This window comes from Peromyscus eremicus, chromosome 12 (assembly GCF_949786415.1).
Source record: "Peromyscus eremicus chromosome 12, PerEre_H2_v1, whole genome shotgun sequence".
Lineage (NCBI taxonomy): Eukaryota > Metazoa > Chordata > Mammalia > Rodentia > Cricetidae > Peromyscus > Peromyscus eremicus.
This window is the reverse complement of record NC_081428.1, coordinates 61,217,139-61,232,843: the sequence shown is the minus strand read 5'-3', so window position 1 is coordinate 61,232,843 and position 15,705 is coordinate 61,217,139. Positions and strand designations below refer to the sequence as shown.

The following is a 15,705-nucleotide window of genomic DNA, read 5'->3' as shown; positions in this document are numbered from 1 at the left end:
TTTTTAAAAGAAAACTAGAAGCTAGCTGGACATAGTGGCACATGCCTTTAATCCCAGCATTAGGAAGGCAAAGGCAGACAGACCTCCGTGAGTTCAAGGCCAGCCTGGTCTATATAGTAAGTTCCAGGACAACCGGAGTTCCATAGTGAGACTCTGTCAAAACAAAACAAAACAACAACAACAACAACCAGGAAAAAAAGGAAGAAGAGGAGGAGGAGGAGGAGGAAAGAAGAAAACCAGGGCTGGAGAGCCGGCTCAGGGAGCAGTCAAGAGCACTGGCTGCTTTGGTAGAACACCCAGGTTTGGTTCCCAGCATCCACACGGCAGCTCACAACCAGGCACGAGGCACACACATGGTCCACATACATGTATGCAGGCAAAACTCCTACACACACACACACACACACACACACACACACACACACACACCAATTAAATCTAAACAAAATTAAACTTACTATTTGTTTCAATACAGAATTGGAAAATTATATTTATCATTTTACACTTATTAACAATAGTTTATACAAAAAGGTTTAACAGCTCTATTAAGAAAAAAGTTTCTGCCAGGCAGTGGTGGCGCACGCCTTTAATTCCAGCACTCAGGAGGCAGAGGCAGGCGAATCTCAGTGAGTTCAAGGCCAGCCTGGTCTGCAAATCGAGTTCCAGGACAGCCAGGGCTACACAGAGAAACCCTGTCTCAGGAAAGAAGAAGAAGAAGAGGAGGAGGAGGAGGAGGAGGAGGAGGAGGAGGAGGAGGAAGAAGAAGAAGAGAAGGAAAGAAGGAAAGAAAGAAAGAAGGAAAGAAGGAAAGAAGGAAAGAAGGAAAGAAAGAAAGAAAGAAAGAAAGAAAGAAAGAAAGAAAGAAAGAAAGAAAGAAAGAAAGAAAGAAAGAAAGAAAGAAAGAAGTTTCCAGTATTTAAAGTTACAAACTAAAATAGGATGTGGTGGTGCAGACCTGTAAGCCCTGCACTCAGGAGACAGCAAGAGCCCAGAAGTTTGAGGCCAGCTTGGTCTACACAGTGAGTTCAGACCACTTGGGACTAGAGACTCTGAGAAAGAAAGACCAGGAAGCAAGGAAGGAAGGACGGGAGAGAGAACAAAAGAAAAAAAGAAGAGAAAAGCGGGGAGAGGGGAAGAGGTGGGGGTAGGAGGAAAGGAAGAAACAAAGTCTCATTAACTTGTCCAAGATAATACAGCACCACGGGGTTTCTCTGTGTGTGTGCGATTTTTGTTGTTGTTTTGATTTTTCTTTCTTTCTTTCTTTCTTTTTTTTTGGTTTTGTTTTTTGATTTTTGGGTTTTCCAGACAGGGTTCTCTGCAGCTTTCGAGCCTGTCCTGGAACTCACTCTGTAGCCCAGGCTGGCCTCGAACTCACAGAGATCCGCCTGTCTCTGCCTCCCGCGTGCTAGTGTTTTGTCTTTTGAGACAGGGTTTCTCTGCATAGCCCTGGTTCTCCTGGAAGTCACTTTGTAGACCAGGCTGGCCATGTTTTAAACTGCACCACTCTACTTTAGGGGACCTTCAGCTAAGCCTATTATCAGTGGTCACTGAACATGATACTAACCCACAGAAGCTGGTAGTCCCTTCACACCTCCTGGCTGGTGTCATTACCTCCCCAAATCTATTTTCTCTTCTCACCTGTCGTTCTGAATCTTCTTCAGTGTCTCCAGAGTCATCATGGTCTGTCTTGTAGGTTTTTTAAGGATAGAATCCAGGCCTCGTTGTTTGGTTTCTGGGACTGTGGATCTGTCTTTAGTAAGAGATGTTTTCCTTGTACTTGAGACCACAGATGTTCCTTCGTGGCTAGATTTCTAAAAATAAATGACGTTAAAGATACTGTCTTAGGGGTTGTAGAGATGGTTCAGTAGTTAAGAGTGCTTGTTCCTGCAGAGGACCTGGGTCCGACTTCCAGCCCCCATGTGGTGGTTCACAACCAACTGTAACTCCAGTTCCAGAGGATCCACACGCCCTCTTCGGCCCTCTGTGGGTGTATGTGATACATAGACATTCACACACATAAAAAATTAAATAAATCTTAAAAAGAAACTTTGAAAAGAGATTGTTTTAAAGGGAAGAGACAACACTAAAAGGACCTATATCTCTTTTTCAACCTTTTTCTCCACTTACATTCCATACTCCAAGGAAACAGCCCCTGCCTTCGGCCCCATCAAACCACATACCCTGGGGTTTCCTGTCTTCCTGCCTTTACACATTCTCTCCATCACCCCCTAACTTACCACCTGGTGAACTATAAGGTGAAGACGGTAAAGCTTAGGGCTGAGGATGGAGGCCCATGGTAGAATACGTCCTTTTATGTGCAAGGCCCTAGAGCCAACCCCCAGCATCACAAAAGGTGGATGTGGTAGAGTATGATGGTTCCGGCACCCTGGCACCTGGGAGGTGGAGGATGGAGATGGAGAGTTCAGGGTCACCACTGGCAGGATATTAAGTTTCAGACCAGGTTGGGCTAAGGGAGACCCTGCTTGAAACTGCAAAGCAACAATCCAAAAATAAACAATAAAAAACCAAATAAACAAAAACGCACAGTGATTTGTAAATTTACCATATTATAAGTATAAAATGCCAAAATGAGATTATGGGTTCTGTGAGAGGAGAGACAGTGTCTTAACAGTACCAGCTCACTACACATTCTTTCTTTTATTTCTTCCTCCTTCTCTCTCTCTCTCTCTCTCTCTCTCTCTCTCTCTCTCTCTCTCTTAATTTTATTTGATTTACATTGGTGTTAGGGTATCAGATCCCCTGGAACTGGAGTTACAGACAGTTTTGAGCTGCCATGCGGGTGCTGGGAATTGAACTCGGGTCCTCTGGAAGAACAGCCAGTGCCCTTAACCACTGAGCCATCACTCCAGCGGCCCTCCCTTCCCACTTTCTTTCTTTTTCACTTTTTTCTTTCTGTACTGGGGACGGCACATGGGGCTTTGTGCCTGGACATGTCAGATTCTGAGCTAATCCCTATTTCTTAAATTTCTTTCATCTCAAATTCTCTCTGGAGAATGAGGTTGGATACAAATATGGTCATCTTTAGGCATTGCTTAGCACAATGCCTAGGACTCGTCAGAAAGTCAACGTTCAGAAACACACGGATCTGAAATACACAGACGGCATGGTGGCACACACCTGTGGTCTCAGGTATGTGGAAGGTGAGCAGAGTCGCCAGAGCACTCCAGTTCAGGGCTACCCCAGACAACCCAGTGAGACACACAACAGAACAATTCAAAAACTAGGCAAAACAAAATTGTACTAGAAAGTGAAAGCTGGATCCGATTTAGTGATGCAGTTTAGATCCTGAGGGTTATATAGGAAAAGCCAAAATATTTTTCAGACAGCATGCATCTCCCTCCCGATCGATGATTCTTCCTTTACCTGTGGCTGACTGCTTGGGCTGCTGACAGTGCTTACACTTTTGAACCTTGGCTCTGTCTTTTACTAACCGTATTGACTTTAGGTAACTATTTGAAATTTCTGTAGCTCTGCTTTCCCATTGGCAAAATAAGTTACTATTTTAGAAATTATATAGGGAGGGGGCATGAAAACATAGGAGAAAACGTGATCATTTTCTTCCTCTCCTGACCCTACTCTCTGGTCCCCAGCCCCCAAACTCCCTTCTCCCTCATCGTGGTCCCTTCTGCTCTCATGACCTGGGTAAGAACACATGCACCTGCACACAAATGGGCACACACACACACACACACACACACACACACACTTCAAAATACAAATGAGTTGTTTTAAGGAAATAACATCATAAATGCCAGAAAATCTCGTAGGTGAAAGATCACTATCATAAACCAGAGTAAGACTACAAGAGTTTCCTTGTTTGTTTCTCAGAGTAATGACCTCTCTGAACACTGTTCATCAGCTTAAGGTTTTCATTGAGCATTAATGGCACTAAACTACTCTTAAAGGCAGACAGGCATGGTGCTGTGGCCCAGCCTGGCCTTGAACTCAAGTTCCTCCTGCTTCTACCTCCCAAGTTCTTGGATTATAAACATGATCCAGTAGACCTGGTTTAAACTTCTGAGCTTTAGGGGCTGGAGAGACGATGCAGTGGGCATTGATTCTAATTCCCAGCACTCATGTACAAAACAAAAACCCAGATGTAGTTATACATGCTGGTAACCTCAATCCTAGGGAGGCAGAGACAGGGGGATCATGGGAACTGGCTAGCCAGCTAGGCTAGTCAAATAAGTGAGCTCCAGGTTCAGTAAAAGTCCCAGTCCCAAAAAATAAGACTTTCATTTCCCTATGTGGCTGTGTGTGCATACACATAGACATACACACACACACACACAGACATACACACAGACACATACACACAGATACACATACACAGACACACAGACACAAACACAGACACATACACACACAGACACACACACAGACACACAAACACAAACTGCTCTTTCAGAGGACCGGAGTTTGATTCCTAGCATCCAAGCCAGGTGGTAACTACACTCAAATACACACACACCCCACAATTAAAAATAATAAATCTTTAAGGAATAAAAACTGTAAAGGGTAATTAGAGAAAATTTTCATTTTCTTCTCCTAGTATGAACTCTCTATTAGACATGGGAAGCAATTTATTCTCTCCCAAACATAGCGGATTTTACTGGTCATACGATCAGAAATAATATACCCTGTACAAATCATATTTTATTTATTTATTTTGAGACAGGGTCTCTTTCTGCATAGTGCTGGCTGTCCTGGAACTAGCTCTGTAGACCAGGCTGTTCTTGAACTCAGAGATCCTCCCGATTCTACCTTCCAAGTGATAGGATCAAAGGCATGAACCACCACCCAGCAATTTTTTTTTTTTTTTTTTTTTGAGGCAGGGTTTCTCTGTGTAGCCCTGGCTATCCTGGAGCTCACTTTGTAGACTAGGCTGGCCTTGAACTCAGAGATCCACCTGCCTCTGATTCCTGAGTGCTGGGATTAAAGGTGTATGCTACCATGCCTGGCTACCTGGCAATTTTTTTAAAGTTAGTGTATTTATTAATTGTTTTCATTTTATATCTACAACCTATGTCATTGGCAATTTAAAAGACTTTATTCCCTATCAAGTTAAGTTTCTGTTGTTGTTTCTTTTATGAGATGGGAATCTCACTATGTAGTCCTGGTGGGCCTAGAACTTTCTTTAAAAAAAAATGTGTGTGTGTATGTTTGCACGCATGCCTACACGAGTCAGGGTTTCTCTGTGTAGCCCTGGCTGTCCTGGAGCTCACTCTGTAGATCAGGCTGGCCTTGAACTCAGAGATCCACCTGCCTTTGCCTCTCAAGTGCTGGGATTAAAGGCATCCACCACTACCACCTGGCAAAAATATATTTTAAATATTATATTTATGGGACTGGAGAGATGGCTCAGAGGTTAAGAGCACTTGCTGTTGAGGACCCAGGTTCAGTTCCTAGAACCCACATTTTGTCTTGAACCATCTGTGACTCCAGTTCCAAAGAATCCATAACTCTCTTCTGGCTTCCTTGGGCACCAGGCATATATATGGTGCACATATATACATTCAGGCAAAATACCCATACACTTAAAAAAAATCTTTAAAAAAATTACATTTACTTTTTGATTTGGAACAGTCATGTGATCAATGGGTTTGGAAGTCAGAGGACAACTTACGGAAATCAGTTCTTTCTTCCAATTGTGAGTCCCAGGGATCAAACTCAGGTCAGGAAGCTTGGTAGCATGTACCTTTACTCACTGAACCATCTCAGCAGCCTGGCCTGGAACTTTCTAGGTGGAGCAGGCTACTCACACTCCCTGAAATCTTCTTGTCTCTGCATGGCCAGTGCCTAGATTTCAGACATGAGCTCAGGGGGGCCTGGAAGTCCAAGCCACCATTGAAAATATGATTGTTGACATGGTAACGGGCCCTGATATTTGCAAAAGCAGGGCGCAACATATTCAGCAACAACAACAGAGTTATTTTTGACCTAAGCAATGCTAAGAGTGTCCAGATGACTTTCCTCCCCCTAGTGTCCAGTTGGCTTTTAGCAACCAAGAAATACAAGTTAGGTGGGACCTTTGATCTCATGAAACTAACACATGATCTCAGTATATGCACAGTGGCCCCACAACATCCTTAGGATAGGTTCTGGGGCACCCCTGGATACTCAAGCCCCTTAAATAAAGCTGATGCAATGTTAGCATACAAGCTATGCAAATACTCTCTACATTTTAAGTAGGCTCTAGATTTCTTACATTGGCGAATACAGTGTACAACTGTTGTTATATTGAATTGTTTAGGAATGGCGACAGGGGAAAAAGTCTACGCATCCAGTAAAGACCAAACTTTTCCCAAATATTTTTTAGCAGAGGTTGGTTGAATTCAGAGATCCAGAATCTGTGTCCACTGAAGGCTGTCTGTGCTGTATTTACACGGACTGAGCTTTGGGCCTTTTGGACTAATGCCAATATATTGCAACGGTATACTGTACTTCCTGAGCTATACGCCACTTTCTCCAATTGGAGTACGGACCTCAGATAACTGTGGTGTGGCCTTCTATCCGACGTAAAGGTGCTGCTTCCCAAGCTAAGTTTTACTGACACAAGTCGTACAAATGCTGGAGAGGTCAACAGGAAAGAAAAGGAGCCAGCACGCGGGCGAGGCTGCTGACCTGGCTGACGCTCTGCCTCCTTTCATACTGCACTGGGATGATGTAGCTTAGGATAGAGAGCTGGTCGATGATGTCCTCCATAACTGCGGAGACCCTCAGCACGTCCAGCAGGGACAGTAAATCTATGACTTCTGAGGGGGTTTCTTCCTCCTCTTCATTTTCTGATTCTTCTTCTATAGCGCCAGGCGGTTCTCCTGTCACTACCACGGTCACCTCAGGGTGCAAAGCTTCTGAAGGGAAGTCCAAGGCTTCCAACTGGTCCCTAAGGCCACGAGAAAAGACAGATGAAGTCAGTGGTCAATGCGGAAATATGACTGACCCTCAAAAACACAGGCAGCATGTACATTGACCCTAAGTTCACTCTGTCAGAGAACATAACCTCTATAAAAAACAAAGGCAGCTGTTTGCAGGAGATTTTTCCAGAGACCTTCCAGCAGGACCAACCAAAGACAACGTATTGGTTGGCAAAGCCATACAGTTTATGCTGTTTTGCTATGCTAATGCAATTTGAATTTGAGCCACAATTAACTTTATCTGAAAGCACCATATTTAGATGCTAATCAAAAGTGCCTCATGATTACTGAAAGACAGGATATGGTAGCCAGCCTCTAAGGTGGCCCAGATAACTCTTCCTGGTCCTTATGCCTGCGTGTGTGGTTTTCCTGCACTGAGTAGGGGAAACCAGGAAGGTCTGCAGAAAGGAAGAGTGTGATTTCCAGACAAATGGTAAATAGCATGGCAGCTTTACCCTCACTCCAAAGGTCACTCCCAGGGAAGTGGTGTGCCTTGTCTGTCATGGGGACACTTAAGCTACCCCTGGTCAACTTCGACCTTCTGGTTAATACTGTCAACTTGACTGGATCTAGACTCACCAGATAAACCTCTGGACATGGCTGTGGAGGATTTTCTAGGACTGGGATACTTGAGATGGGAAGACTCACCTTAAACGAACTGAATAAAAAGGAGAAATGGAGCTGAGCCTCAGCCTTCATGTCTCTCTCTGCCTCCTGACTGTGGGTGCCACGTGACCAGTCCCTCTGCTCCTGGTGCCAAGCCTTCCCTCCATAACAGACTCTCCCCCAAAGTGTGAGCCAAAACAAAGCTTTTTATTTCTTCCCTTAAACGGCTTCTTCTCTGGTATTTTGTCCCAGCAATGAGAGGGTTAACTAGCACAGACACCCATACCAGAGCCATTTGCTAAGCTGGTCCCAAACTCCCGACCCACCGGAATTCTGAGACGGTAGATCTTTATATTTTAGGTCATTACATTTGGGGGCAGTTTGTACCAGGCTTTTCCTTTTGGGCCACCAACCAGCTCCCAAATCATGACATGGAAACTTATTATTAGTTATAAATGCTCGGCCTAGCTTAGGCTCATTTCTGGCTAGCTCTTTTAACTTAAATTAAGCTGTTTCTCTTTACCTTTTGCCTCTGGGGCTTTTTACTTTTCTTTCCTTCTGTATATCTTACTTTCTGTTTCTGGCTTCTGGCCCCTGGCATGTCCCTTCTTTCTCCCTCATTCTCTCTGTTCTTCTCTCCTACTTATTCTCTCTGACTTCCATTCCCCACCTATCCTTTCTCTGCCTAGGTATTGGCCCTTCAGGTCTTTATTAGACCAATCAGGTGCCTTAGGCAGGCAAGGTGAAACAAATGCAACACATCTTTACATAATTAAACACACACCCTTACAACATTAAACAAATGCAGCATGTAACACATCTTTGCCTAGTTAAAGTAATATTCCACAACAATAGTTTGTTACATAGCGACAGATAATCCACAGAATTTAATTATTACATATCATGTAATACTATAAATACAAACAAACTGGAATTTTGAACATACCCTTCCATTCTTCCTGCAACAGTTCTCTTGCCCTCTGGGGTAGATTTATAATTTCACAAGAATGCAGTAACCTAAAATGGGAAAAAAGTGTTATTAGTTCAAGAGAATGCTGAATCCTGTTTTCTTTATTCCCATGTTCTTTTACTAGGAGAAAAACAATCACAGAATTACAAGAGCTGTGGTTCACCTCCTTCTCCTTGGTAGAGCAGGCACACAGGTCTGCAGACTTATTCAGTGGTTGGATTCATTATTGGTCCTCCAAAACAGAATGCAGAATGCAGTCTTTTGCCTCTTATTAAGGTAATTTAAGGACAATTTTAGTATGTGTCATTGTGTTCTGATTTTGAATTGGTAATCACTATAAAACAGATTTATTTTGTTATTACTTAATTTTTTCTATTATTCTCTTCTCTATATTGAAATAAATGAGTCTACCCTGTTCTGTCAGATAACAGAATTTACTGTACTGTGACTTAGAACAATTGAGATTACATTTGAAAAAACTGTTTTTTAAAAGATTAATTTTTATGTGCATTGGTGTTTTCCCTGCATGAATGTGTGAGAGTGCTAGATCCCCTGGAACCAGAGTTACAGACAAGTGTGAGCTGCCATGTAGATGCTGGGAATTGAACCCAGGTCCAGTGGGTCCAGAAGGGCAGCCAGTGCTCTTAATGGCTGAGCCATCTCTCCAGCCCTAGAAAAACTATGAATCCTGGAAATCAGTTTAATAAGTTATTATCCTTCAGAGCTGGGCACCGTGGCAAAAGTCTGTAATCCCAGTACTTGGAAAGTGGTGGTGGTGGGGTGCAGAATCAAGAGTTCAAGGCTTTCTTTGGCTTAATATAGGGAGTTTGGGGCCAGCCTAAGCTACATGAGACACTGTCTTTATTGTTAAATTTTTTTTTTACATATATTTGTGTGCCTATTTGTCCCTATATGCACCATGTACATACAGGAGACCACAAGATTCTCTAGACCTGAAATTACAGGTACTTTTGAGTTGTGTGATGTAGATGCTGAGAATCAAACCCTAGACCTCTTCAAAAGCAATATGTGCTCTTAACCATTGAGTCATATCTCCAGTCTAGTCCCTCTTTGGAAAAAAAAAAACAAAACTGCATGTGAATCCAGCTCCAGGGGATCTGAGGCTCTCTTCTGACCCCTGAAAGCACCCACATGCACAGGACATACACATGTATGCATAAACAAGTTTTTGGTTTTGTTTTTTCAAGACAGGGTTTCTCTGTGTAGCACTGGTTGTCCTGGAACTGGCTCTGTAGACCAGGCTGGCCTTCAATTCAGAGATCTTCCTGCTTCTGCCTCTTGAGTGTTGGGATTAAAAGGCATGTGCCACCACCACCCATCTTCATAAACAGGTTTTTTTGTTGTCGTTGGTTTTTTAAGGAAGTTATCACCTTCGAACATGCCACATGTTCTATCTGCTTGTCGTCCTGGGTTTTTTGTTGGGGGCAGTGAGATGGGGGGGGATCTTACTCTGTAGCCCAGGATATCCTTGTACACATTATGTACCTCTGACTGGCCTGAAACATAAATTGATCTTCATACTTCAGCCTTCCAAGTGCAGAGATTACAGACACAAGAGCCAACAATGCCCAGCTTGCTCCTCCATGTAGGCTGCAAGAGGGAGAAATTTTTGTTGGTTTACTGCAGGGCCCTCCAAGCCCACACCATTCTCGGTAGTGGTAGTCATGCAAAAAATTACTTGCTGAATAAATGAATGAATCCATCAGTCAGACCCAACTAATGCACAATAGTTATGAACTGTGAATCTGAGTCCACTAAGTTCATTCTTACCCGACAAGTCAAGCAAAGGATGGAAGAACGAATATATATCTATCTATACATCTATCTCCCACTTTCCTTTTTCTGAGAAGGGATCTCATATGCCTCGGGCTGACTGGCACTCCCTCTGTAGCAGACGATGCTTGAGCATCCAGAATACCGGGATTACAAGCAAGCACCGCGACCCGTGGTTTACCTCCTATGTCTTTGTTGCTGTTGTTTAAAATGGGACCTTGCTATCTAACTCAGCCTGGCCTCGAATTCGTGACGTGATCCTCCTACCTCAGCCTCCGGAACGAGTGCTGACATTAACTGGCAAGGATCACCATGCCCTGTTTGTTTCTTGAACGATAAAGGTTTAGATGGGAGAAAACAAGAGAGCAAAGAGAAGGGAGCGTTTCCCCTGCCTTTGTGCTCCAGGTTTTCCTGTCCTCTATGGTAGGATCCCAATCTCCGTTCTAGGAGGAGGAAAGAAACACTATTTTTCCTCACCTTTCTACCAGCCCGGCAGGAAGCGGGACCCAAACTAAGGCGTAGCTATGGCAACGCGCAGGCGTCGCTTTTTTTCCCCCCCGTAGGACCTTTGCCTTTTGCTTAGTAGACTACAACTTTGCCTTTTTGTTTGTTTGCTCGTTTGTTTCGAAGTAATACGTGTTGCCGCTTGCAGAGATAAAAGAACGGGAGAAGAGAGTAACGTTTCCGAGCGTGGCTCGTCTGAGTCGAGCCTCCCCGCGACCCTTGCTCTCCGGCGCGGTGCAAGCCGCCTAAGCGCGGAGAGGGGCGGGGCGTGCCTCCCAGAAGGCCGCGCGGCGGGCCCGGCCGCCCTCTTTCCGCCATCTTGGCGCCGGTGAAGGTGAGGGAGGTCCCCGCCGCGGAACTTCGCGGGCAGATTCCCGGGGTGGGTTGGCCGGCGTCGCTCACAGAGGCCCCCCGGCATCTCGGGGACCCCGAGCGCCATGGATTTCTGGGGGTTCCGGGGAGAGGGGGTGCGGGATGGAGGAGATGAGGGCCCGATGGTGTCGAGGCTCCCGGTCCTGGGGAGGAAAGTGGGCCAGTCTAGCGGCTGGTCCTCGGGCTCCGGAGGGGAGAATGGGTACAGCGTGCCCGTCTTGCTCGCCCCGGAAGCCGGTTGCCCCGCTCACAGCCGGGGCTTGCGTGTTAACCTCACGGGGTCTCCGGGAGTTAGCTCTTGAGTGGGTCTCCCCCGCGTCCAGCCCCCTGCCCACGTTCCGGAGTAGTTGATTTGTCAGTCATTCTCGGCAGTCCGAGCGTGTTCCCGGGCTCGGCTTCCGTGGATCAGTGTGACAGGAGTTGAGTTCCCAGTCCTTGAAGTGTCACTGAATTCATCCAGCGCGCTGAAGAACGGGAGTTGTGTCGGGGAGCGTGCTGCTGCGTGGCTTTAATTCGCGATCTTGTTTCTTTTCAGGCCTGCTGGGAACAGGACTTCTAAAAGGCAAATATGTCTGGAAGGTATGCGACTCCGTACAGTTGCTTTTTACGGGATTTTCATCTTCAGATGTGAAACCCACGTTGAAAAATAACGCGGGAGGGGAGCAAGATCTTTGCGGTGGATGGCTTGAGTAGGAGTTCCTGCAAAACAAATCGTGGTTCTTTGCTAAGAGCTAAATGAAAAGTTGGGTAGTTTACTCATAATGTTTATCTTGTGTGACTTAGGCTTTGGTGCAAGGCCATTTTTGCTGGCTATAAGCGAGGTCTCCGGAACCAGAGAGAGCACACAGCTCTTCTTAAAATTGAAGGTGTTTATGCTCGAGATGAAACTGAATTCTACTTGGGCAAGAGATGTGCTTATGTGTATAAAGCAAAAAAGTAAGTGTGTTTTGGTGCCTTTTAATTGCTAGTTGATTTCTCCCTCATTTTTCTACTGAAAAAGCAGAGATGCTAGTGAAAATTTGATCCTGTTGATTCTGGTTAGAGGCCATGAAGAACTTTATCGGGAATTACAGAAGAATCCTTTTGTCGGTGGTGTTGAATATCGGCAACATTGGCTCTTAGGAAAATTGCAGTTGTAGAAAGGCCCTGGGTTCAGTCTCTAACACGGTTAAAAAGGATTACAGCTGTTAATAACCCCCTTCCACCAAAAGGCCTTACAGAATACTTTTCAAAGTACCTTGATTCGTTTCAATTCCTTAGGCTATTTTTGTGTGTCTTTTTTTAAGCGTGTGTGCTTTAAGATGGATACTGCGGTGGTTCTCTTGTCCCTCTTCCTACTGGGAATTGAACATAAGGCCTTAGACACACTGATACGTCATGAGTAACTTTAAAACCCCAGTGATGCATGCCTTTAATCCCAGCATTTGGGAGGTAGAGTAAGGGGGATGTCTCTGAGTTCCACACCAGCCAGGACTCCAGTGGTTCATTACATCCAGTTATACTCAGTCCTCTGGTGACTTGTGCAGCCAAGTCTCCATTTTTTTTCTTTTAGCCCAAGTGGGCTTCATCCCAGTGTCTTTCAAACTTTTCATGTTTTTTTAGAACACGCAGATCCTTTTTGTCCTTAGTCACAATCCTGTAAAAATTGTTTGGCATGTATGAATTTCTGAATGAATATTCTATATATGTTTTTTCAATTTCTCGAGGGATTCTGTGGGGGAAAACTAGAGGTGAAGGCCCCTGGTCCTAGGAAATAACTGAATTGTGTCAAGTTATGTTGGTGTTGGCTCTCACACTTGTGTCCTTTAAAAACCAGCAACACAGTGACACCTGGAGGCAAACCAAACAAAACCAGAGTGATCTGGGGAAAAGTAACCCGGGCCCATGGAAACAGTGGCATGGTTCGTGCCAAATTCCGAAGCAACCTTCCTGCAAAGGCCATCGGACACAGAATCCGTGTGGTGAGTACAAATAGCAACATAAATGGCTAAATAAGTTCAAGGGGGGAACTTACTGCCTACCTCTAAAGATTTTTGTGAGTGTAAAACTGTTATGAGTTAGTGACCTAAGGGAAAGGTGTTACAGAAGCTCGAGTGTTGGCAGAGTGAAGCACTGGGAAGGTAGGTGCTCGGGTGAATTGTATGAGTTTCAGGGTTTTTTTTTTTATTTTTTTGGTTTTTTGAGACAGGGTTTCTCTGTGTAGCTTTGCGCCTTTCGTGGAACTCACTTGGTAGCCCAGGCTGGCCTCGAACTCACAGAGATCCGCCTGGCTCTGCCTCCCGAGTGCTGGGATTAAAGGCATGCGCCACCACCGCCCGGCGAGTTTCTGGTTTTGCTCGGCTAGCTGGCAGGAGAAATATCTTGGACAGGTGTTTGGTTGTGACTTTGAGACAGGTCTTACTGTAGCTTTGGTTGGCCTGGGACTTGTTATGTAGGCAAGACTTTTGAAACAAGGTCCCACTGAGTTGTCCACTCTGGTCCTGAAACTCACCCTAGCCCAGGTAGGCCTTGAACTTAAAGGTCCTCCTGCCTCAGCCTCCCAAGTAGCTGGGATTTCAGGCCAGAGCTACCAGGCTCTTCTTATGTCATACATGTTCTGGGGAGTGGAGGGGGTGCTATGATATGTTTTGCCATGTCTGTCATGTCAATACTCCCAGAATATGTGGGAAGCATGCTCATTCTAGGTCTGGGGACTTGGACCCTAGTCTTAGATTTAAGATGATGAGATTTAGCTGGGCATGGTGGTGCACAGCCGGGCCAGCCTGGTCTACAGAGCAAGTTTCAGGACAACCAGGGCTGTTACACAGAGAAACCCTGTCTCCAAAAACCAAGAAAAAAAGTGGTGATGTTTTTGCCAATTGTTTTTTCTTTGGTTAGGGTACATAGGTACACTATAATGGTGGTAAGGTTAGACTCAGTGCCACCATACCTGGCTTTAATACTTATATTTTAGGGCTGCTATTTTACATTTATGTGTATGTATATGGGCACGTGTGTCACAGCAGTATGTATAGGTCAAAGGACAATTTTGGGAGAGTCAGCTCTTCCATTATGGCAGGCACTTCTGAGAAATCTAACTCCATGTGGTCAGACATGGTGTCAAGTATCTGTACACACTGAGCCATTTCACCGTCCCTTGCAAATTTTTGTTACAGTTTTGAATGCTATTTGGGGGGTTGGGGGTGATAGCTCAGCTTGGGGGCCTGATTATAGTTAGAATTAATAATAACACCTTGTGCTTAAATATGGGGATGGGGGCCTGGTTCTTGGGCTGGGAAGATGGCTCAGGTGGTACAAGCTTGCTGCACAAGAGTGAAGTCCTAAGCTCTTTCCTCAGAAGCCACATAAAAAATTCAGGCACAGCAGTGTGTCTGAAATCCTAGCACTGGGGAGACAGAAGATCCTTGGTGTTTATGGAACAGTCTGTAAACTCTAGGTTCATTCAATGAGAGACCTTCCTTTCTAAAAACGAGGTGGAAAGCCTTTGGAAAAAATGAATGAGCCACAAGTAGATGAGCATGTGTATATATAAAGTGAGTGTTAGTACCTAAGCCTGTTTGCTAAAGGCCAAATGCTGTTCAAACTAAACTTCCTTACTATCAGGATATAAATCACCAGGTACATTTTGGGATGAGTAATTGGGTAATGGGATATTTATTTTAATCGTATATTCAATGATTTGTAAGTTTATTAACGTTCACCTAATGTTTTTATGCTTTTCTTTATCCCCAGATGCTGTACCCTTCCCGGATTTAAACTAATGAAAGTAAATAAATAAAAGTGGATTTGTGCTCTTGTATTTTTTTTCACCAGAACTTCCCTAAAAGTTTCCCTATGTTTAAGGTGGTGGGAGTTGTCCAGCATTTTCAGTCAAGGAAGTTCTATGTAGTGGTCAGTATTGGGCAGAGACATGTTTAGAAGATACGTTGTCACCAGGTGGTGGCGATGCACACCTTTAGCCCCAGCTGAGGAGCTAAAGGGAGGCAGAGGCAGGTGGGTCTCTTAACAAGGCCAGCCTGGTCTACAGAGTGAGTTTCAGGACAGTCAAGGCTACACAGAGGAACCCTGTCTCAAAAAATTAAAAAAAAAAAAAAAAAAAAAAAAGTGTGCTGGGTGAGGTGGTGTGCACCTTTTTTTGTTGTTGTTGTTTTTGTTTTTGTTTTTCAAGACAGGGTTTCTCTGTGTAGCTTTGCGCCTTTTCCTGGAACTCACTTGGTAGCCCAGGGACTAAAGGCGTGCGCCACCACCGCCCGGCTGGTGCTGTGCACCTTTAATGCCGGTGCTCGGGTGTTTGAGGCTGGCCAGGACTGTAGTGAGAGCCTGTCTCGAAGGTTTATGTACCTTACTGCTGGGTAGTGGGTGGATGAGTAAGCTTTGGGAAAGTGAAAGAAGCATTGAGTCATCTTAGGCCTGGGTTGGAACTCAGTGAAACACTTGGAGAGCAGGGCCTGGGCCTGGGTGCTGTGGGTGTGGGGTGAGGTGCTGGGATGGCAGTGCATACCTGCTCAGTATAGATGGGGA

General features: G+C 44.9%; 2 protein-coding genes across 4 annotated transcripts in view; one reads left to right on the top strand and one right to left on the bottom strand.

The window, feature by feature from the left end:
• The window catches only part of Iqcg (IQ motif containing G), a 43,552-nt gene extending 33,417 nt beyond the window's left edge, over window positions 1-10,135 (bottom strand). For 2 of the 3 annotated variants that reach the window (XM_059276945.1, XM_059276947.1), the window contains exons 1-4: window positions 10,021-10,135; window positions 8,491-8,561; window positions 6,646-6,907; window positions 1,639-1,811 (exon numbers count right to left, since the gene is read on the bottom strand). In XM_059276945.1, coding sequence (XP_059132928.1) covers window positions 1,639-1,811; window positions 6,646-6,907; window positions 8,491-8,498 — 443 coding nt within the window. In that variant the 5' untranslated portion in view covers window positions 8,499-8,561; window positions 10,021-10,135. Of the gene's footprint in view, window positions 1-1,638; window positions 1,812-6,645; window positions 6,908-8,490; window positions 8,562-8,677; window positions 8,751-10,020 lie in introns of those variants that run through there. The other variant, XM_059276946.1, reaches the window with a different exon arrangement.
• Window positions 10,136-11,077: 942 nt separating this feature from the next.
• Window positions 11,078-14,975, top strand: Rpl35a (ribosomal protein L35a). The gene is made up of 5 exons (XM_059277126.1): window positions 11,078-11,146; window positions 11,720-11,763; window positions 11,968-12,120; window positions 13,001-13,145; window positions 14,917-14,975. The coding sequence occupies exons 2-5, from the start codon at window positions 11,753-11,755 to the stop codon at window positions 14,938-14,940; spliced, it is 333 nt and encodes a 110-aa protein (XP_059133109.1). The 5' UTR covers window positions 11,078-11,146; window positions 11,720-11,752; the 3' UTR covers window positions 14,941-14,975.
• The last annotated feature ends 730 nt before the right edge of the window (window positions 14,976-15,705 follow it).

Excerpts from the sequence above, each read along its gene's own strand:
- Rpl35a (XM_059277126.1), top strand. Across the intron at positions 12,121-13,000 it reads TATGTGTATAAAGCAAAAAA|CAACACAGTGACACCTGGAG; the intron begins GTAAGTGTGTTT and ends TTTAAAAACCAG. Across the intron at positions 13,146-14,916 it reads TCGGACACAGAATCCGTGTG|ATGCTGTACCCTTCCCGGAT; the intron begins GTGAGTACAAAT and ends CTTTATCCCCAG.